This window comes from Pipra filicauda, unplaced genomic scaffold (genome assembly GCF_003945595.2).
Source record: "Pipra filicauda isolate LSUMZ 115617 unplaced genomic scaffold, ASM394559v2 scaffold5_size6683894_pilon, whole genome shotgun sequence".
NCBI classification, from domain to species: domain Eukaryota; kingdom Metazoa; phylum Chordata; class Aves; order Passeriformes; family Pipridae; genus Pipra; species Pipra filicauda.
The window spans coordinates 1,736,765-1,759,669 of record NW_024104754.1 but is presented as its reverse complement, the minus strand read 5'-3'; the positions used below and the strand labels follow the sequence as shown (position 1 = coordinate 1,759,669).

Genomic DNA, 22,905 nt, shown 5'->3' with positions numbered 1-22,905 from the left:
AATATTTATCTGACTCTACAGCAGCCTGTCTCAAATCATCATGTACAAAGAAATGGTCAAATAGATGGGGCAAGTATTGGCAAAGAAAAAAAACCAAAATGACTGTGGCTGCATTAAGATGGTGTTATGTTTTGGCAAAATAAGAGAGATTGCAAGCGCTGTAGTTGTGTTACACGGATGGCTGCAAAATGAGAAATATGGTTCTGAGTAAGGAAAAATTAAAACCAGAAGTAATGCAAAGTCTGTAGACATTGTCTTTTATTAGACCAACTAGGACTGAGGAAAAAGGGAAGTACACTACCATTCATACACACCCTTCTTTAAAAAAAGCTGGAAGAGCCCAGAAGTTGGACTTTTCCAGTTTGCTGTTGTCCCAAGACATTCATTCTACTTTAAACTTGCAAGTTTAAACAACTCCACGTTATTGTAGTTGCACTTCAAATTTTAAAGTAAAGCACTTCTGCAAAACAATCCTGTACACTGTAACCTCATACTATTATAACCAAGTAATTGATCTTGACTCCTTCTGAAGCTGAATTATTCAAAATACAAGTACTGAGCAAAGCAACACGACAAGGAAAGTGACGTACCTGGATCCAACAGCACCATCTCCGGAGTCCTGGCTCCCGGCCTCGCTTGGCGTACTCACGGATTTGGAAGACGGAGAGGTAGGAGGAGGGACTAAATAGTGAAACAGACAGGTATCCGCTGTTACTACTCGCAGAGGTTGCACGGCTTAGGATGTTTTCAAATTAATTTAAAATGAAGTATTAAAAAAAAAAAAAGTGATGGCAAACAAAAAAAATACATGGGTGAAAATGAACAGCAGAAAGAGAGGGGAAAAGACAATGTTAACAATTCATGCTGGACTTTCATGCAATTGTTTGGCATTTATGCATCTGGGGCATACAAAAAAAAACATGGAGCGAAAGACATTTAAGAGAAAATGAACTGAAAAAATATCTTTAAACTGAACTTTTGACAAATGATGACATCGATTTTCAAAGGGTAATTTCCACGAGATCACGTTGCTTAAACATAAAAAAGGATAGTTGTTAATACAGCTTTGACATCAGTCTTTGTTAAAAATTAGACAATGAAAGTGTTAAATTGGCAATGTTGTTTCAAAATATATGATCACTAAAACGTGGACCAAAAAGTGGCTTTGTCATGCAGCATGCGGTTATTTTTGTTCTAGTTTGAATCAAATCCACACAAATCTTGTGTCTAGAGTTGGGTTTTGAGGATGATTTTCTTTTTTACTTGACAGTAAACAGTCTAGTACTGCTATACTGAAACTTTTTCTTAAGAGTCAGTTCATTTTCAGCATACAGGTGAAGACTGCATTCACACTTTAAAAAGGAACATGTTTTTTGCAGCTGATACATAATAGTGAATGATATCATGCAATCTGATACAAACACAAAGTTATTTTGACACTTCTTTCAACTTTTTTTAGAAATAGCCAAATCTATTATTTAATGAAACTTAGGGTTAATACTTAAGAATCAGGGGGTGTGTTGAAGCTACTCATATGCTTCATTTTTCAGTAATATGTCAAACATTCACTGTTTAGGAACCCTTAAAAAGTACCTTTAATCAACAGAACACAAATTACGTACATAAAATGGTATCTACTCTGTCAAGGGTCAGGCATAGGAGAACTCTGAATTTAGATCTGCAAGATTTCTACAGAATTTCCCGAAATCACAAGTATATTGTGAATTCGAGAGAATTTTTCCATCCCATCCCAAAACAGAGACACGACTCTCGCTGAAAAAAATTCTCCCCTAATTTTATAAAACCCACAGTGAATTCCTCAATTTTTTTTAAAAAAATCATTCTTCCAACAGGAGAGAAGTTTTTTATAGGTTTAGAGTTATATTTTGTTAATTCACACATAAACATACTCAGACTTCATATTTATATAAATAGGGATGTATGTTCTTCAACTCCTTATCGCCATGCACGATTAATTTACCCCAAAGGAAACGCCCACAGGCCCTTCTACCGCTGTTTTTGTGCATTACCAGGCGCGCTGAGAGAAATTCTGAGGTCGCAGGACGCGCAGCCCGAGGAACCCGCGCCCAGCGCTGGTGCTGCACCGCCCTCTTGTGGGGAAAGCCATTTTCGGGAGAGCCCTCCCATAACTGAGGGGAATCCCATTGAGAGACCAACATCTTACGAAAAGAACAAATGAAATTTCACCTACCCCGACAGACGATTCAACTACAATACCTTCTCGAAAGTAATTCTGGTTCACTAACTTATGGCTTCTTATATAAGAAATACAGTAGATATCAAAATCATACTGACATTGCTGTGGTCCCTCCTCCCATAGGAGAGCTCTCTCTCTCTCTGGCAGTTAACAGGACAGGAGTTGTCTTAGGAATGTTTAATACAATTTTCTATAAAGGAATCTAACGTCAAGGTATCCACCTCCACCGACAGTGCCACCTTCAGCTCAGGGACAGGATCACTGCATCTGCCAGTATCCAGCCAGCAGAAAAGGAGCCTGTGCCTTAGGCATGCTAATTGCAAGGTACCGAGGAGGATATATTAGCTTGATTTAGGATCCACATCAGATCTGGTTATCTTGAAAGGGAACAGAACGAATCCCCTGCAAACTTTCCACTGAAGGGTGTGGTCAAGTAGATGCTCAGTGGAATTAACCACAACCCGCAGGGCTGTGCACCAGTCTTGGATGTCAACGCTCCCAAGCTCTTCATGAACAGCTACTCTGAGCCTACGCAATGATTTGCTTTGAGGACTGACTATTCTGTGGTTTTTGGATCCTCTCACAGATTTGAAAAAAACCAATAGCCATACAAGTTTCTACAAAAGTCTTATCAACTGCCTTGGTAAAACTTTATGCAAGGGAAGTGTTCAACCATTAGTCTAGCAAGCAAAATCAGTAGTAGGTCAGAACTGATTACTTAAAAAGCTGTATGCCAGTGCTAACATAGCCCAAATGCACTCTCTCAACAATGCAAAGAGTTCAAATTACCAGAAATGACTGCTGTGGCTGTTGGAATGGAACCAGCAGTAAGAGTGTTTATTCCATGCTTGCTTTTGAATGCTTCAGGATTATGCAAAAGCAATTATGAAAATATAATCACAGATATACTATATCCATAAGAAATTATTATTAGTTATTTACAAACCCAGTTGAAATAGAACCTCACCAATGAGCCAAACTGACAAGCTTTAAATCTCTTCAATTTCAGAGTTAGAGACAAAAAGTGGAGTTGAATTATCACACTCTTTGCTTTCATCTTCCAGAGCAATGTGTCTACGTAAAGGCAAAAATCAACAACCAATATGCTGCACAGGTATCAATCATCACCCTTGGTAGTTAATTTTTATACTCAGCCTTGCTAAAGCTCCATCAAAGTCAGTCAGGTAAATGACATAAGAAAAACAAGGGTGTAAAAGATACAGAAAGGAAACACGCCAACTCCAAACAAAAATACTGGCACTAAAATTTGGCATTATGAAAAAGAGTAAAGAGAAAAAGTACAGTAGAATAATGTGCAGGAAAAATAGGGGGGAATAAAACACATACATGATATTTATATATTTTATCTAATATACAACATATTTTACAAAATACTAATATTTTACAAAAGAGTAATGTAATGTGTACTGAAGCACATCACTTGGCATTTATAACAAAGACCATGAGGACAAATTAGTATTAAAATCAGACATGTACACTCCCCCAAAAAAGTGGCCAGAGAATTTTTATTTTAGACATGTAAATACCTCAACCCTAACCAAAACAAATAAACAAACCACCACCACAAAAAACCCCACCAACACAACCCCCCCAAAAAAACCAAACAAAAAAATCTCAAACATTCATCTCAAACAAATATTAACATTCCTACCAACGGGAGAGTCAGGTGTTAACCCCATGCTTTGAAGTAATGCTTCAGCTTCTCTTCTCTTCTTTTCAAGATCAGATTCTTCTTGTACAGGAAGAACTTCTTTCTTCTGGTCAGTCTAAAAGTGATTCAATAATTAAGTTATAGCATTTAACCTTTCATTTACTTTGAGACCTCATAGGGCTTTTTTGTTCTTCTGAAACCTATCATCATACAGGTTAAGTATTTGACTCCAGTAATTCTGACGGTCCTTTTTGTAGATAAAGTAGACAGGAATAACAAAGTTCTGTAGCTTTGGTACTGTCTTTAAAAGACATATATAAACATCCAAAAAGTGTGCCACAATGAATAACACTTCATAAGATTAAGAATACCTTTTTTTTTACACTAATGCTAAACACTGTAAAATGCAAAGACTGAAGAAATAATATTATGTATCTGTGTATGAAAGTGTTTTAGAGACATTGCCATATTGTTATAATTTTGAAATTACAATGACTGTATCAAGGAAAAGTAGTTTTCTTTAAGTTGTGTTATCTGCCAGATTTAAAAAAACAAAGCACTCAAAACCCTACACCTCCTCCTCTTTAATTTAGACATAAGGCAAACTCTACCGTAAAAGATGCTGAACACTCCGTATCTTTCCACAATCATTTAACTGCTTTTTTAAAAAGCAATTCCCAAATTTTAGAGCAAGTTCTCAGCTGCTAAGCTATTGCATCACATGTGGAATCTCAGATACAGGCAATACATTGTTACAAGATCATTAGAACATAATTTGAGATATTTCCCTCTCCTTTTTGTCTGAATCATGTAGTTGGCAGCTGTCCAGTCTTCAGTCATATCCCAATTTGGAACACCAACCAGATTATAACCAAAACAGAGAAGTCTTGAAAAAGTATCCCCAAACATTCCAGTAAGTTTCTTTTATAAGGCATAATCTGCATTCAGGAGAAACAGCAATAAATCTCTGATTGTCACATCCTTTAGAAGACAGAAATCCAGAAGACAATGTTAGCAAACCAAGTCTAACACACATCCTGAGTGCTGATCTGACTTTAAAATTCACCCTATAGATGGGTCAAAGAGCACGAGACTGTAGAACAGTATTTGTACAATGATAATACTGACAGTCAGACAATTCATATAGACATCCTGTGGACTGTACTTCAGAAGTTAGTTAACACCACTCTAACTCATTAAGCGGAGCTTTCAGGCAATAATTTACAGTGATTTGATTAGTGATGTTACATGCACAAAGTAGTTTTAGAAATCAGAACTTTATACCAGTGTAGGATTAAAAACCCCCAGAATTAATACATAACATCGTATGGACAATTCTAAAGAAAACAGCAGGTGTTTGCTCTCCTCAGACAATGGAAGTACTACATTTGTACTGGCACCAGCCATTAAATAGACACTCCCTGAACTACACGTAGCAAATGATCATGTGAACCTAACCTTAAATTTTGGGCAAGTTACATATGCAAAGCCAAACTTCAAAGCGAAAATTATTTCTTACTTCTTTTTTCTTTCTCTCCTCCTCCTTTCTCTTCTTCTCCTCTCTGATTTGAGCCAATCGCTGCTTCTTGCGCTCCAACTCCGCCTTCAGCTCACTTTTGTCCGACATGGCTGAAATGCTGATCAACAGAAATCACATCACTGTTTGGGTTTTGTTTTGGTTGTTTGGGGTTTTTCGTTTGCTGAGTTTTTTTTAAGAGAGCAGCTTTCCTTTAAAGAAGCTATCCTTAAAGAAATTACACTAGCTTACCACAACCACAAACCTGAAAAGTCAGTAATATGAAAAAGAGTAATAATTGAAAAAAAAAAATCACTTCCCTATTTCCTTTTTTCTTTCACTTAACACATTCTCAAGGGATTGATTTAAAACAGATAGAACTATGACATGGTGACAGCATCCATTCTTAAGGTAGTTCTGATGCTGTTTGAAGGAACTACTTTGAAAGAAACATTAGGTACTGAAGACGGGAGTATTTGATTTTGCCATAGGATTCTGTACAGCTACAGAGCCAACTGAGACTGAAAACAGCAAGGAGAGCACCAAGACAGTATTTATCTTTCACTTTTCACTTCAACAGCTAAATATTGGCACACTACAACTTAGCATGTAAACTATATATACTTCTACATACCGTATGATTCAAAATATTTATTAAGAGATTTAGTAGCATTACTATAAACTACAAGACAATGTAAGTACAAGTGTGATGGTCAAAGAAAACTATAAAATATGTGTATTATCAATTTTTGTCCCCAAACTTTCTGTACACTGTTAAGAAATTGGTGGATCTTTTAAAGACAAAAATGCTACAAAAAGTTTTGCTATATAACTAACTCAGATACAGAGGAGAAGGTCAACAACAAAAAGTGGGAAACTCCCAAACTTAGAACTTAACAAAGATTTAGAACACAGGTATGAAAAATTGTGTGAACAGACTAAATGGAGACCAGCTTAATTTTACTGTTTTTAAGGAAATCTAAGTCTGAAAAGAAAATGTAGAAGTGGTTCTACAACAACTGAGTGGTTCTACAATAAATGCTTTTTACACTAAGCTTGACACCGAGGACACAGGATTATGCATTAGTAATATAACTACGCACTAATTCAAAATTAAGAATACCTGCGTTTGCACTGCACACCTAAGCACAGACAAGAATGCAAAATGCTGCAAGCCTCAGACGTCTACCAGTACTTAAACGTTTACAGAGGACACGAATATGTCCTCTGTAAACATTTAAGTCCCAATAAATAAATACTCTACGGTCGGCTTTCTTGAATGGCATTCCCGTGTCACTCTGGCACAGCACCAGGAAGGTGCGTTGTCACACCGCGGGTCCCCGCCCCGCCCGTCTAGAGAAGGGATTCCCGAGGAGCGAGAGGGGCGCCCGCCCCGCCCCGCCTCGCCCGGGGCTGACAGCGGCACGAACCTGGTGCCGCCAGAACTAAAGCACCCATCCCAAACCCCATGGGGGCCGCACCGGGGAGCGCGCCCGGCCGCCCCGGCAGGGTCCTCCCCCACACCCGCGGCCCAGGAGGCGGCGGCACTTCCCGGTCTCTCCCCCTCAGGGAGCCCCGGCCAGGCCGCCCCCAGCCCCACCCTGCCGCCCGGCCCTCGCTCCGCAGGGCGAGCCCCACGGAAGGAGCGTTCGCTCCCCCTGGGCAGCAGCGGCCCGAGCGCGACTCGGCCCCCGCACCTGCCGGTGCCTCCTGCCCCGCTCCGGCCCCGCTCCGCCGCCCCTGCGCCCCTTCCGCCGCCGCACAAAGGCGCCGGCAGCGGGAGGGCAGCGGCCTACGGCGAGCGCCGAAGGACAAACCAGCTCTGACAGCGTTGTGGGATGCGCAGGAACTTACGGGACCTGCGGAAGGACACGGAGACCTGTTCAGGAAGACACCCAAGGCGCTACTCAGCGAGCGATCCGAAAGCAATTCACACGGGGAACGAGGGCGAAGAGAGGCGGGGACGGGGCGCTTCCCGGGCCCGGCACCGCGCCCCTCCCGCGGGGCGGGGCTGGAGAAGACTCTCGGAGAACAACGACGCCCGGCATGCAGCGCGCGCCGCCGGGCGTGACTCGGTGCCGGCGCCCCGCCGCAAGGGAGAGTGGCGCTGTCGCGCGTTGCATGAAGGGAGCTGTAGTCTTTCCGTGGTGCGGACGCTCGGCGGTCCAGGCGCCCGCGCCTCACGGGGCCCGGGCGGGATCCACTGGGCGGGGCTGCGACCTCTCCGTCGGGGTTGGGTCCCGGGGCAAGGAGGGACCAGCCACCTCAGCCCACTCCCGTCAGTGAGGATCCACCTTAGCCCAGCCATCTCAGCCCACCCCTGTCAGTGAGGATCCACCTTAGCCCAGCAGCCTCAGCCCACCCCTGTCAGTGAGGATCTACCTTAGCCCAGCCGCCTCAGACTCCGCCTTGCCGATCAGTGAAACGAATCGTGTCGATGCGGGCACTGGTTGAACTGTAGGGTTTTCTCTGCGGGCCAGGCGTAGGGCCAGTACCGTAATCACTCCAGTGAGCTGGGGATGAGAGCTGTAAACGCCGGCTGTGCCCTGAGCGTCAGGCGAGGGACGAATGGCCCGCGCAGAGGGTGCCGTGCGGGGTGTCCCGCCCTGGCCTTGGGCTGTCCCGGGGACACGGCGCTGTCCCTCACGGGCGTCGTGCAGGAGTGAAGGTACACCTCGTTCGGGTACAGCTACAAACTGGTAGCAAGTGCCGTTGCTCTTCCCCGCTCCTCCTAAATAAGTATATTGTCACTTGCGTCGTGTGGAAACCTGTATCAAAATCTTTCACCTGTTTTTTTAACTGCTGGGCTGGTGCTGCTGAATGTATCTCACTGAAGTGCGTGACACCTCAGCCTGCTGATCTTCCTGAACTGTGCTTTCCAAGGCAGAATTAATATGGATGATTCTTATAGTTCAAGTGGAGTGTGTTTTTGCAACACCCTACAAAACGAAGCTTTTGGAAGCAGTAACTATTAACTCCATAGCAGGTTAAATTTTCTGCTATTGCAAATTGGAATAATTTATTTGCAATCACTGGATCTACAAATAGTTGTGCCTGGTGAGTATATCTTTTGAACTCGTCCTGACAAGCACTGGAAAGAGGCCACGTTTGCCGTCAGCCTTTGTCAGGCTGCAATTCTGCTAGGTATCATAAACTGAACAGGTTGGTTGGTACTTTGCTGGGAGAGCTGCCAGGAGAACTTCAGTTGCTGCAGGAGTCAGTGTTGATTATTTAGTCTTCCATGTGAGTCAGGGTTCACACTGTACCTTAAGAAAATTTAGAGAAACTGTCTGTTGTCTAGATGGCTTCTGATCATTGAATAACCTCCATACATTTTGTGAGAGTATGGGTGTTACCATTCAGAGAAACTGTTACGTGAAAGTGTCAAAGAAAATTGTATGATGTGCAAGACAAGAGGTTGCATCTTTCTCCAGAGATGGAAATATGAAGATGATAGTAATGAACTTCCACTAACATCTATCGTCCTTGAATTTGCCAGAATTTTCTCATACCACTTAAAGTGATGTGTGCACCTCAGAACAGGAATCTATGTTTTATTTCTGTATTTTACTTTATTTCTTGTCTGGCTATAAAATATTAATTTTTTATTTGATGCTTTCCAGTAATATTTTTTAAGTTTACATTTAAAATTATGAATGTAGGAACCAGATATCTCACATTTCTAATTAATTTAGCCAATTGCTTTTTGGTAATTGATCTTCAATATTGAAGTGTATTTCTTGGTCCTGAACCTACATATATACGCTAAAGGTCATGTTATTATTTTTTGCATTAGTCCTTCATTTTAGAACACAGAAAATAGAATAGCTAATTTTTGCAGCAGTGACATCCCCCTTTTTCTTTGTAAATGATAGCTGTAGTTTTCAAACAACTCTACCTGAGTCAGTTTAGCAGTGACACAAACACTGACAGGGTACTAACTCTATACAAATAAATTTGTGGGGGCTTAGCAGTCAGGGATCTCACAAGTAACAGCAGTTTCAGTTTAAGTAAGCTGGTACATTTTTCATCAGCTGGAAGGCATGAGGTCTATGGTGGGAGGACGGGTTGGAGAAAGCACACGGGTTGTAGCTGTTTACAAGTGAGCGTTTTCTTCCAGCCTCAGCTTCCCGGTGGTGGCATCTTTCGGTGTAGCAAACCCCAATTTTATAATGGCCTGTAAGAATGTGGCTCAGTTACACTATGAGGTGAACTCTTTCAGCACCCAGCACTGGGAAAACAGCTTATAGGGGATTTTATACACCCATCCTGTGCATTGGTTCTTGGATGGTCACAGCTTGGTTAAGACACGAACACCAGAGTTAATAGTGATTGTGTACCCATGTAAACAGAACTAGTGTATTACTGAGAAGTTATTTTGAGACATGTAAAAGAATGATAAAGGGGCATCAGGTCTCTGCTGCAGGTGAGCAGGAATCCAGACTAAGCAGAGGAAGATACCATTTGATTTAGAAGAGTCTCTACTTTTGTTTTTTTGGAGAATATTAGACTCCTCTGCTGCCTGAATCATAAGGGTAGAGAGCAAAGGCAACTGGGCCATCATCTTACTCTGTCACCTCCTTGTGCTGCTGAGGAACAGTGATTTGCTCTGGAGCATGAGCCCAAGATCTGTGCTAGAGAGGGTAGTTCCTTCCTCAAGTAACTGCCAGTGCTGTGCTGTCCTCTCTGGAAGTACATGAGTCTAGGAAAAGGCAGCTGACCTACCTTTCTCCATTGAGGCTCCCTTTTTCCCCCTCATATTTCAGGGCAATTAAAAGTCCCTTCTACAGACTTACTGGAATTGAAATAATCAGGAAAATTTTATTTCATGATATAAATATATAACTTTTCTAATATCATTTGTTAGTCTGTGCTTTTGCTTAGAAAATTTGCTGCATTGCTAATATAAGTTTCTTTCCCCTTCCCTATTCCTGCTAGATGGACATATTTTTTTTCTGTTGTATCACAATAAGGTGGTGGTGAATGGGTCCTTTTTGAGGATTGCAGAAAATAAGGTTACCAGTTGAAAAATTCCAGGTTCTCCTTCCTCAGTGTGGTCTGTGTACGGTACTCTCTTCTTTTTTTCTATTATGTGGTTAAGAGAGGAGATAATGACAGCTTCCTAAGGGATCCTGTAACACACCAAAACCTGCACTAGCTCTGGTTTTATGAGAGAATATGAGAACTGCCAAGAGATCAGACCAAAGGAAAGGTTTTAAAGTATGTTGTATGCCAGCCTATAGTGTGCCCTCAGCTTGAGCATCTGTTTCCCATTGATCGTATTAAACTGTTGATTATATTTTTTAATCAGGATTAATTTTTTCTTTCTACTTTGCTTGACCTAAATTTGGTTACATTAATATCCTGTTATTTAATCTATTTGACAAGTGTTTTGGTTTATGTTTTCTGAGATAGTCTGATCTATGCAAGTAGTTTAGTTTAAAAAATAACCTTTTGAACAAAAGGAATCCACTTAGGTTTGAATGGTACATCTTTCAATGCCTTTGACTACATTAGCACATGTGTTTTCAGACAGAAAAAGAGAATAAACCTGCAAAAGGCCTTTTGTATGGCTTGTAAATGGAACATATATGTGTGAACTTGTAGAGACCTAAGTAAGTGTACATCTTTCCCATGACATGTGATTTTGAGACTCCAGAAAACCATAAAACAGTGAAATGCACACGTTTTCTAATGGTAGAAATTTAAACAGCTGTTTCTTTCAGTTCTTTAAAGGCTGAGAGAAGTATACAATTTTCAACAAATAAAGTATATTTTGCTGGTATGTGTGTGTATAAGTGGATACTCTACTGCTGGCAAATTTTTATTCAATAACTGCTTTTAAACATAGGCATCATCATCATGGGTCTTAATGGCTGTTAGTACTCAGATTTCTATTGAGACAAATCTGTTGTTCCTGTCAGAAAAAGTTTTATAAGAAATGAGCCTGTTTGTCTTAGAGAAAGCAGTTTGTGGTGTTGTTTTGTTAAATTTGCTACTGGAATCTCTTCTATCTGGAATTTTTAACAGGAGATTGGGCAGCTATTACATGTTAAAGAACACTTATTCTGCTAAAGCAGATTGGACTAGATCTCTGATGTCCTTTTCAAGTCTGTATTCTGAGAGTGCTGTGAGTACAGAAAGAAAAAACAACCAACTCATATAATTTTTCTCATGGAACATCTTGTGAAACAGCCATCTGGACTTTTCTGTGGCTTTAGAAGTTTACAATCAAAATCTGCTACTCTGCAAAAAATAAATAATTTGAAAAGATTAAATTCTTCAATTACATTATACTTGCAGAAAAAAACTTATAAAATTTAAACTTTAAAAAATAATATTAAATATATGTTTATAATTGGGGACTTGCACTTATTTTACAGTAAATAGAATATGTTCAAATATCCTTCTGGAAAAAATCTACATGTATAATTTGGCATTTCTTATTCTGCATAACATACACAAAGCACCATCTAACCTGTTAAGTTTTTTTATAGCGCTATGACAAAAAATAAACAGCACTGTTTTTGTTAGTATTGTGTATGCCAGTAATGCTACCAAGCTCTAACACATTTACAGATCTGTTTTTATGAGCAAAATGTATTTACAGCTGGTATTAAAGTCAGTGGAAGTATGTGCTATTTAAGCAATATTGTCATTAATCAGGAAAATTATTTTTAATTTCACTATAGTTATAGAGAATTATATCTTTCTTGCATTCATTCCCCTAAAGATGCCTGCCATTCAGAAGTGAAACATAAAGCCCATTATAGAGGCTGGCTTAAATTCATTGTATATATCCACAGACAGTTACTGATCAGCTGTTGTGATTTATTTATGACGGCCATTTAGAGTCCAAAAGAAAGTAAAAAATACAGATCCATGAGATTTTATAATTTCCTGGGTTTCATTTTTACATTTAGTGATAAATCTAGCATTTTGTAGCATTTCTTTCTCTGAGAGAAAAACCCTTGTGGCTAGTTCATAGAACAATTAATCTTAAAAGGACCATTTTCGCAGCTCTTATCCCTGCTCTGGAATTGTGGGGCAAGTGACTGCAGTCATGTCTTGAATTTCACCTTGGTGTCACAGGAGGAAAAGTCGTGTTTTGCCACCTTTAGTTTTTGCCACTGGTTACTAGGTTACAGACCTATCTTTATTTTTTCTTAGTCTCAGTTGTTTAGTGTGTCAAATTAACCATATTTATTTCAATAGCAATATTTCTTACTGCTAAAGCTATGTGATTTGATATTTGAAAGGAAGCCTTTTGAATGGAAGGCATCAAATATAATTTGGAGTGTTATTAAAATCATATCTGCATGGCGTAGATCATAACTTCATTACTAACAAAGAAATCAATACAGAATCATATCTGAGTGGTTTTTGAGCTTTTCTTCCTGCCACATATCAGAAACTGAGAGTTACCCTTGTGATGCAGGTATAAAGTAAGGATGGCAAATACAATCCAGTTTTACAGGAGTTAATTCAAAATCAGTCACAGATACTCAAGTGACGGTTAAGAACTGCCCTTCAATCTCCTAGTTCCATGATTGATTCAGAAGAACATACTAGTTTTCTTAAATATCAAATAATATTTAGGAGTAAGCATTTTAAATGACTGCAAAGTCTAAATTTGTGAGGTTAAAAGATTATCTCCACAGAGTGGAAATTTCTGCAGGCCATTGTTTGAACTCCTGCAATGTACTAGAGCAAATTTCATACTTATTTCCATTGAGAAGGCAAATTACTTTTCATAGAAAGGGATCAAAAGCATCAGAGTGGATATGGTATGTTAATAATAGGAGGTGGGACAGTGAGGGTAGAACTGATGGGACACTTACGGTTCAAGGAATTCAGCACTTTTCATTTATGCTGGAAAAAATGTAAATTATGTCACCCTCGCCTCCTAGTGCAAAGTTATCAGACACATCACTAACTGATATCTCTGCCATTAAAATGAATGGAATGTTATTTCCTTCTATGTATTTCTTTTGGAAATCTTGCAATATCTTATTGCAAATGAAACAAAAATCCACATATAATGGTGTAAGAAACAAAGATTTGTCTGTAGTTTCAATGCTGGATTATTGCTGTTCTGTCTCAAAGCTAATTGAAATCCAAGATGTTTGTATCAAAGCTGTAATGAGACACTGGCAAATACCTTTCTGCCCCACTGGAAATGTAATCTTTCTATTGAACATTTTGTCCTGGAAAACTCCATCTGCAATAGGAATAGGCGTTTTGCATTTGAATCGAGGCGGTCACTCCTTTGGCTCAGATGATACAGTGCACACTCCACTTGCCTGCAGATGAAATCGATCCTTTACTGCCTTCAACATGACTATGCATTTTTTACACCTAATTATCTTGTTGTTTCACATAGGTGAATTTGGAATGCTAACACTATCACCCCTTTTTGATCTTTGCATACATCGGTGAGACAATTCTCTGAAAAGCCAGATATTCCCTACATAGGAATACTTTTAAAATACTCAGTTGCATTTCTTTACTACAAAAAACAGAATAAGATCACAGCGTTTCATTTACTGATAGAATGTTTCATAACGTTTTCCTTACTTGCAGCAGTAAAGCAATAGTTCTGTGTATAGTTACTCAAACTTGTAGACTTCTAAACAGCTAGAGACTAAACTAGGTATTCAATGTTTTGGTTGTTTTACTCCTAAATAATGCCATTGACTTCAGTGAACAGGCAACATAAAATTGAGGGGCAGTTGCAATGTGTTCACTCTTAAGTGTTAAAACTTCCATTACCTTTGGAAATGTGACTTGTTTGTTGGTTTGTTGTTTTTTTGTTTGTTTGTTTTTTGTAATATAAGGTGAATTGCACTGAGTGTATGTACAAAATCATTATTTCCTTTCTTCTTTTGTTTTGACATGAATATATGCTCTTAGAGTTTTCATTTCACATCAAGTGTGTAGGTTATTTGTACAAAAAATGGGAAGAAATCTCTAACTATGGAAGGGATAGTGTGAAAGGCATAAATAGCAGCTAGTCTCTGCAGGTATGAACCTGTTCTTATTTAAATCAATGAAAATTTCAGTGCCAACTGCAGTAAATGCAGGATCAAGTCCTCAGCTCTTTCTGAAAATCAATTAGATGCATTCTTATTAGGTTTTCATGCCTTTGAAAATCTATCTCTAAATTACTGATGGAAACCGATCAAGTAGATTTCCGAGATAATTTATTAAAATAAATTCCACAAGGTTGTGTAAAATGAAAAGAAATGCTTAAATTTACTGGCTTTTTATTTATCCAAAAAGAGTGAGCTATATCTGAGATTGTCAAATCACCTTGTTTTATTTGCTGAAGCATGTAGGACTTGGAATGCTGGTGTGACTCTGTGTATTATGAATTGTTTCTGCACTGGAAAGAATAGTGCTGGTGGTAAGAAGCTAAGTGATTAGAAATTGCTCTGTCAGGCCTTGGACTGAAATACCTTTTAAATACACTTTTTGTATGGTGCTGTAGCAATTGAAAGTTCTGATTCAGTGCCTGCTAAGAAAATATTGGAAATGCTTTTAGAATTTTCTTAGCCAACTAAAGGTTAGTAATAGTGGATAACAAAAAATATAATTATTAGGAAGATTAAGCAATATTTAATGCAAAAAACTGTGGCCTGTTCTGATTTGTATCTGTTTTGAATCTTCCATTGTTCACAGGAGATTCAGTGGTGGCTGAAGGGTACATGACACGAGCTGCCAGGTGGCACAGCGTGAGGTTTGCATGAAGGTAATTTTTCCATGTCTCCCATCTTCATCTGCTGTCTTTCAGGTGCAGTAACCTATTTCTTTAAACTGTGTTACTGTTTTATATATATATGTGTGTGTGTATATATATATATATATATGACCATGATGTCATAAAATGTCATGTTATACATTATGCCACACTGCGCTGTATTTACCTAGAGAACATAATATTCTTTTGAAATCTTACCTAGTTATATAGCTTTTACAGATTTAAAATTACAACATTAACATCTCTGTTATGTAATTAAGCTATATTTTAATTGAGATATAAGACAATCTATTTATTATTATAATATAAATTAAAATTATGTAATTGAGGTAATGTATCAATACATGCATATAGTATGTATTGAACATACACAGTTCATATAATAAAGATATTAGTTTTATTTAATAAATTCAGATAGTGAGTCAAGTCAAAAGATGCTCTAAATACCGTGCAACTTAACAAAAACAAACTTCAGTAGGAACTTCAAAACAAAGAAGATTGGAAGTGGTATTTGAGGTGTTACTATATCATACTTACTTATAGTTAGGAGGATAAAAATTAAATGAATGGAAATAAGGAACTATTGCATTTGCCAACTGTATCTGTACATATTTGAAAGCCTGATCCTCAAAAACTACTGAGTGCATTCTCTTCCAACTAAAAATGGTAAAAATGTAACTGTTAGCCTGAGAACAAGCCTGAGAAGTATTAACCTAGAGATAATTGCTTTAAAAAGTTATTTTAAGCTAATGAAAAGAAGATCATAGAAGAAAAGTGCCATTTCAACCATGTAAGGGTAATAATACCAGCTAATGCAGGAATGTGTTCTGGCAAAAATAAATAAGCATTGCAAAACCTGATATGGCCAGTATGGAATACAGAAATATATCCAAGTGAGTAAGCATCAAATGAAGGATTATCCCTACTTGTGGAGAATCCATTCCAGCAAGAAATTGAACCATGGACTACTGCATCTGAAATTCGTAAGACTCCCTAGAGAGCTAAAAGGGAATCTGCAGATTCTGTCATCAGTATGCCAAAGATCTCTGCACTGTACTGTGGTGCACAAAGGTAAATGTTCCTGAGATTTCCCTTTTTAAAGGACTTCTTTCAGAATAGTAATCAAACCTCAGTGTTCTGAGTTTTTAAAACTACAGCGAAGTTCTCTTTGCTGTTGCTTTGTATGTGAATGCAGGAAAGAAGTTCTGATTTTCTGAAGGTTCTAAAATAAGAGCAAAAATATTGAGGTGTTCTGAAATGGCTTGAAAGGTAAATAGAAGGTTCTAAAATGTTACCAAATGTGCAGGCTAACCACAGAGAAAGAGAAAGAATAAGAATAAGCATTTAAAGCAAAATATTTTATTCCATATTTAGCTTGAATTGGAAAGAGACTGTCCAAAGCAAATAACAGAAAGACAACCAGATGTGCGAAACTATGTGTCAGGAGACCGGGGAAGTGTGGAGGATGAAACTTCTGAGATTGCAATATAAAAATGTTAGGAATAAATTAGAACTGACTTTGTACTGGAGGAGCTGCCAAAATCGTGATGCTAGAATATATTGATGCAGGAACATCCTATATGTGTTGCATATATCTCAAACAACTTCTAGAACATCATGCTAGACTACTCCAGAGCACAGAAATTATCCATGGATAGTGAGTTGAAGAGAGAAAAGATTTTTATATATCTTTGTTAATATGGTATAGAGAATAGAACTGCTGAACAAGAAAATGACAAACTGGGTATTCTTAAGATTATTAACTGTATGAGCTAAAATGAACACCAAGAATGATAATGACCTCAACAGTCAATTATGGGTGTTCAATAGTTCTGAAAAAACCCACCCTAACACATCTCAAATAGACACACTTAAATGGACACATACAAAATCAATAATCTCCTTAAAAACTGTGGTGAAAAGCACAACTGTCTTTTACTTGGACACCTGTTTGGTTTGGAAAAGGATCACATTATGAGATTCTGCCTCTGGCCTCGAGAAATAATGTGATCTGTAGAATCGATACTACGAAAGACTTTACGATTTTACTGGATTTTTGTAGCTTTGTGTTCTGTATTTCTCCTTCCACATGTTCAGATGGTAGGCTCGCTACAATGTGTTATACTTCTCATATCATCAACAAACCTGTGACAGATTTTTTTTTATTTTAGAAACACTTGTTTGCTGATTCATTCTGCAAGCCTTCCCATCTTGATTTTGATTCAGTCTTGTGTACAGCTGCATAAAGATGGTGAAGTAGGGTCTATCATACACAAAACTGTTCTGAAGAATCAAGAGATTTTAGCAGAATATCCCAGCAACCAGAACTGTGCAGATGAGTCCACTTAAGATATGGTTAAATACTTTTTGCCAACCTTTAATGAAAAACACTGTTGTAAAGCTGACAACAACAGCTAAGAAATATAAACATGTATTTAAGTCAATGAAAACTAATTAGATGAGCTCTCTGACATCATATTCAATGTGATTTGATTATAAATCCAGAAAAAAAGCTTCATGTTTATGAAAGCTTTTCCAGTGACATTGTAATGAATTGCAGCACATCTTTGCCCATGCTTTTTGACCCAGTGAAACACAAAAAAAATCATTTTGTTTATTCTATAACAAATGGCTGCATGTGTGTGATAACACTGTAATAAACAGCATTGACTTGTGGAATGTTAAGCACACTTTCTCAATGAGATTTTTCATTTTTTCAAGCAAAGCAGATGTATTCATAATTTCATCTTTGGGTGAATATACAGATACTTTTACTGTAGAAATCTAGGCTTAAGCCCCTTAGACCTTCAGTCATACAACTCAGTTGAATTCAATGCACTGGACATTTTCTGCTGTCCTCAGTGAAAAGCTTTCTTCTTATTATATTTGTATTACTGATATAAATTGGCTCACGGATCGAGCACAGAGGGTAATAGTGAATGGGGTAACATCAAAAATTAATTACTACCATTTAAAAGCACAGTTGGTTCCATCAGTGCATACAAAATGATGGCAACATAAAGCTGCCCTGCTAGTTAATTCATATGAAAAAAACGTGTTCTTTCTACAGTATATATACATGTATGTATGTATGTATATATGTATGTACCTGCATAAACTTTCTCACATGTAGACATACACAATAGTCAAGGCTCTTGTTTTCAGAAAAACTTTCAGTCTTACAAGATTTCTAAGCTATTCATGTAGAATCTGTAGGTCAGGAGGATACACTTTAAAGAAAAAACTTTTTGCTTCCAGGAAGAGGAATGGAACTTTCTAATTGTGAAAGCCAGCTACCTGTGCCTTTCTACAGTTGCTTATGCAGTTGGAGGTCATTTATTAGGCCATTATTAAATCTGTCATTTAAAAGTCCAAAATAAAAACCCAAGAGTTTGGCAAAAATAATAGATTTAGCATGTACTCTGTTTATAAATAACTTTTTTTAAAGTGTTAAAGTTAATCCATAAATTTTGGATCATAACAAATGGTAGTTTCAAATGCTAGCTTTTAGATGTCTTAAATTACCTACTGCCTGTGGCAAACCCCACCATTTTATGTGCACTTGTATGATGTGTAGCCTATTACAAGATTTTTACTTACACAGCATCAGAAGCTGTTTTTAAATATTTGAACTTCAGAATGTTTGTCTGTCTCCTACAAAGTAGCTAACACCAGCTGGCCATATGCATGTCTGTTTGTGTGTGCATGTACCTGCACTGCTCTGCGTTAATTCTTCCATTCGAAAAGATGTCTAAACTCACCGCAGATAGGCAGAATTCCTTCCTTTAGCTACTCTTCCCAGGAATGAATCGGTTAAAGAAGTCAGTATTGTATACAATCCAAAGGCGGCTGATTTTCCTTTTCAAATGACTGTGTTACTGCACTATGCCTACATCAACAAAAAGTGTAATTTTACTAACAAAAAACTTACATGAGCCAAGGGAAATATTTTGCTGTATTGAGTTGTGGAAGCTAGTATACGTTTAAAACAACCAAACAACAAAAGATAAATAATGTAAAAGGAATAAAAAGTGTGGTGTTTCCCTACAGTCAAGGAACTTTTGGAATATATGACTTCACTTAACATTTGTCCCAGTCCTGCACTGAACCGTATGAATGAATGAATGAAATGGCCAAAAGAACTACTGGAAAGAAGGCGAGCTGTTATCCTGTTAGGAAAGTCAGTTTTATTCCAAATCTTTACAAAACTAAAACATAGTTTATTTTTCAGATGAAGCTCTGAACATTTATGTGAGCTCATATCTCTCAAAGAAGTTTTAAAGCTGTCTTTGTCCTATATAGGATAGTTTTGTATTGTATTTTGTAGGAATAAATGTGAACTTGCTCTGTCACTGCACTGAGCCTGTTGGACTCTTTTTGCAACACAATGAATATGGTGACAGTTTAAGCTAGCAGTGACAAGCCCAAATTTGAGCTATTAAAGTTTTATCTTGGTTATAGCTCTGTGTAGTCAATTTTGTGAGGTGGGTTCTTTCATTTTGGGCAGAAGAATGAACATTTACCATCTACCTTCCTAATATGCAGACTTCCCATTTAGCTTCATTGAAAGGATAATGAGTCATAATTATAAATATCTGTACAGAAGGAAGACAGCTAATAGCAGAGGATCATTTAGTTACTAGATAAAAGCATAAAATCTAATGATCAAAAGTCAACGGTAGATAAATATAAAATCTTAATTAGGTACTTAAAAAGTTTTTGTTAATTACAATTTGGAACAATGTGTCTAGAGTAAGGGGAATATTCTATCATCAAAATTCTTTAACTGCCATTTTTTTTCTGTATGCTTGCACACAATTTCTGAACTGATATGGGAATTATTGCTTAAAGACCTACAACTTTTGATTTGTAGAAGGTCAAAATAGTTCACAGAGGTTGGACTTCACACTCTGAACTTTCTGGTAAGGCACCTTGCCCTGAATTTCATTGTTAGAAATCTAATTAGCCAACTGTGAAAAATAGAGAGGGGAGAAATAAGACACTTCTTGTTCTCTAGTGCTCTCTTCCCCATGCAAGAGGAATTAAAGTAGAATGTGACATAGCAGAAGATAGTAAAAAAAATAAGAGGTTTTGAAACAAAAAAACTCTACGTCAACACTCCACTCTAAAAGCAGAGGGGGCAAAATGTAAAACCCCAAATCAAGTCTCAATTTACCATGTTTTGAAAAGAAAATAAATGGTTCTGGAAAGTAGATAAATGCTAATGAGTCTATACCATAACCCTCATGGTAATTTTGTAGCTGTGTATCAGGTTATTAGGTTTATCTCCAAAATAATTCTGTGTTCAGGGGAGTCTCAGTAAAATGGTGGGTTCACTAAGACTTTGGGTGCTCAAATAAACTTCTAAACTGCAGGAAGCTTGTCCATATACCCCAAATTCAAGGCTTTGCTAAAATTTCTATGCAAGAAACACTGATACTAAAGATAATCTTTAGTATATGCAAAAACACCAAGCAACTATTATCAGTGGCCCTAAGATGACACCTTTTTTAATTGAATGGTCTCTGAAGATTTTGCAGGTGGTAACTGAGTATCTCAAGTATGCTATTTTCTAACAGCAAAACCAGCCCTACAACAGGCTTAGCTTAAAGGATCAGTTATTCTTAATAATTGAATTTCACAAGATAATCATAACTTTGTAATCAACAAAATGCAAAACCATAAAATTAGTCATTGTAGTTAGATAACCTGATTTTAATGTCAGAATAAATTGTTGTTCATATAACTAACTGAACAAAAAGGGAACAAAATTAATTCTTACCCATCTTTCTATTATGTACATCTAGTTCAGGAACTCCAGAATATTTACCTCAGTAATATGATACTATCTTCCAGTTTCTGAATTTAAACTTTTAGATCAAGTAGATAATATTTATTTCTCGTTTGTTTAATTACTGACTCATTATGGTATTTAATTTATTTAGTGCATATTATTTAATTAGAAAAATTACTAAAATTTGGTTAAATGATCTGTTAATAATTACATTTGAAAACCTATACCCTCTCAGTGCCAAACTCCCTCAAACTGCCTTCTGCCCACAGTATTTCTTGTGTGCTTACTGTGGAGTCTTGCTTTGCTTGTGAAGTTTCCTGCATTGTGATGCAAACTTTTCTCAGTATCTCAAAAGATTGCATTTTCCATAGGTACTGTAGGTTGACAGAAGATAACAGTCTGCCAACTGGCTGGAAATGATTTCAAGTTGCACAAACCTGCTTTATCAACAAAACTCTTAACCCCTGTTTAAATGTTCAGAACATGTAATTCAAAATTAAAGAATGTGCAAAAGACTGTACAGACAATGAATTGCTAAAATAACTGTAATGATGCACCGTTCTGCACTCACTCTTTTCTCTCTGCTGAAGGACTCTGCATATCAGGCAAATCACCACCCAGCAAATTCTGATGAGAGTTTTTGCTAATTATGTTTATGTTACAAGATGTGCTATGACAGTTCTATATAAAACCAGTACATTGCTTCCATTATAGTTGGACATTTGCATTAAACTACAAAGAGTTTCCATCTTTATCTTGTTCCTGGCTTGAGACCAGTAGCTTTCTTGCTTTTTATTAGTTGCAGCATAACCTAAAATAGAGGCTGAATAAAGTAATTGACCAAGAATACAGCTTCAAATAATATTGTCTATGTGCCCCACTCTGTCTTTCCCTTTTCTGTCTCTCCCTAGGGGAAAAGCAGTTATCTTCCTTATGCTAAATCCAGTTTCTATCCACAGCAATCATGTAAATCTTGGCATCAGTCTCACAGCAGAATAGAAAGTCAAATCAGCAGGAAACTTCCCCATAAGAGCAACAGGCAGCCCCAGGAGGAAGAAAAAAAAACACAACAAAAATATCCTCTCAAACTCTTCCATTTATTTCCTTTCAAAAATACGAGTTCTCTCATTAGAAACACTTCAGGTTTTCTTGTATTTTTAAAGATAATATGCCTTCAAAATATAACAACTCATTGTTCAGCAAGCCTGCCAGCCTTTCAAAGCCTTTTATTTCAAAGCTTCTTTCTGAATAAACAAATTTATAAAGAAAACAGATTGAAGTTTCTGCTTGTCCTAGTGTTTTACATAGAGCTGTCTTCTCTCAAAATGAGTCAGACCTTAAATTATAAAGTAACTAAAAATTGTTGGATGCAGCTGGTGGGATGGATTTTCTATCTTTTACATACAGACTGACTCTAAAGAAACAAAAATATTTTTAATTGAAAATTCAAAATGTTAGAGCAAACCCCCAAAATATTTTTTATTATTACAGTCCTAAATGTTAAATAATATTATTAGTAATTTGATTAGGGATGTTTTAAATGTTTAGAGATAGGCAAAGGAAGACTAAGTGTAATACAAATAACTATCATATAAACATGTCGATAACATAATAAAACTATACATGTGGTTTGTAATATAATTTTAATTTGTACATATTGGACTGATGTACAAAATGTCTTTTTTTCCAGTTATTACATTCCACAAGAGCTGATTTCACTTCAGAGTGAATTAGTCCTTTAAGGAGAAATTCTCCTTTTAGGAGAAATTGTCTTCCTCATACTAAACTGAGTTACCCTCCCAAAAATGAGATATTAGTTACTAGGGTTATAAACCAGAGAAAACATACCCAGAGATATAAAGATTTCATTTGCTAGAGCAGAGATTCAGGGAATACAAATATAGGAATAAAATGTCCTTAGAAGAAATGGAGAAAGGAGTTTTGG

General features: G+C 37.4%; 2 protein-coding genes across 11 annotated transcripts in view; one reads left to right on the top strand and one right to left on the bottom strand.

Annotated features, from left to right (window-relative positions):
• DYNC1I2 (dynein cytoplasmic 1 intermediate chain 2) overlaps positions 1-7,998 on the bottom strand; it is a 32,888-nt gene extending 24,890 nt beyond the window's left edge. For 2 of the 8 annotated variants that reach the window (XM_027733673.2, XM_027733676.2), the window contains exons 1-4: positions 7,261-7,387; positions 5,410-5,527; positions 3,891-4,005; positions 591-735 (exon numbers count right to left, since the gene is read on the bottom strand). In XM_027733673.2, the coding sequence (XP_027589474.1) occupies positions 591-735; positions 3,891-4,005; positions 5,410-5,517 (368 nt within the window). In that variant the 5' untranslated portion in view covers positions 5,518-5,527; positions 7,261-7,387. Of the gene's footprint in view, positions 1-590; positions 736-3,890; positions 4,006-5,409; positions 5,528-7,103; positions 7,139-7,260; positions 7,388-7,788 lie in introns of those variants that run through there. The other 6 variants (XM_027733677.2, XM_027733675.2, XM_027733678.2 and 3 more) reach the window with 5 other exon arrangements.
• The window catches only part of METTL8 (methyltransferase like 8), a 101,291-nt gene continuing 85,999 nt past the window's right edge, over positions 7,614-22,905 (top strand). For all 3 annotated transcript variants that reach the window (XM_039387942.1, XM_027733685.2, XM_039387943.1), the window contains exons 1-2: positions 7,614-8,463; positions 15,088-15,199. The gene's annotated coding sequence lies outside the window, so the exon portion shown is untranslated. The remainder of the gene's footprint in view (positions 8,464-15,087; positions 15,200-22,905) is intronic.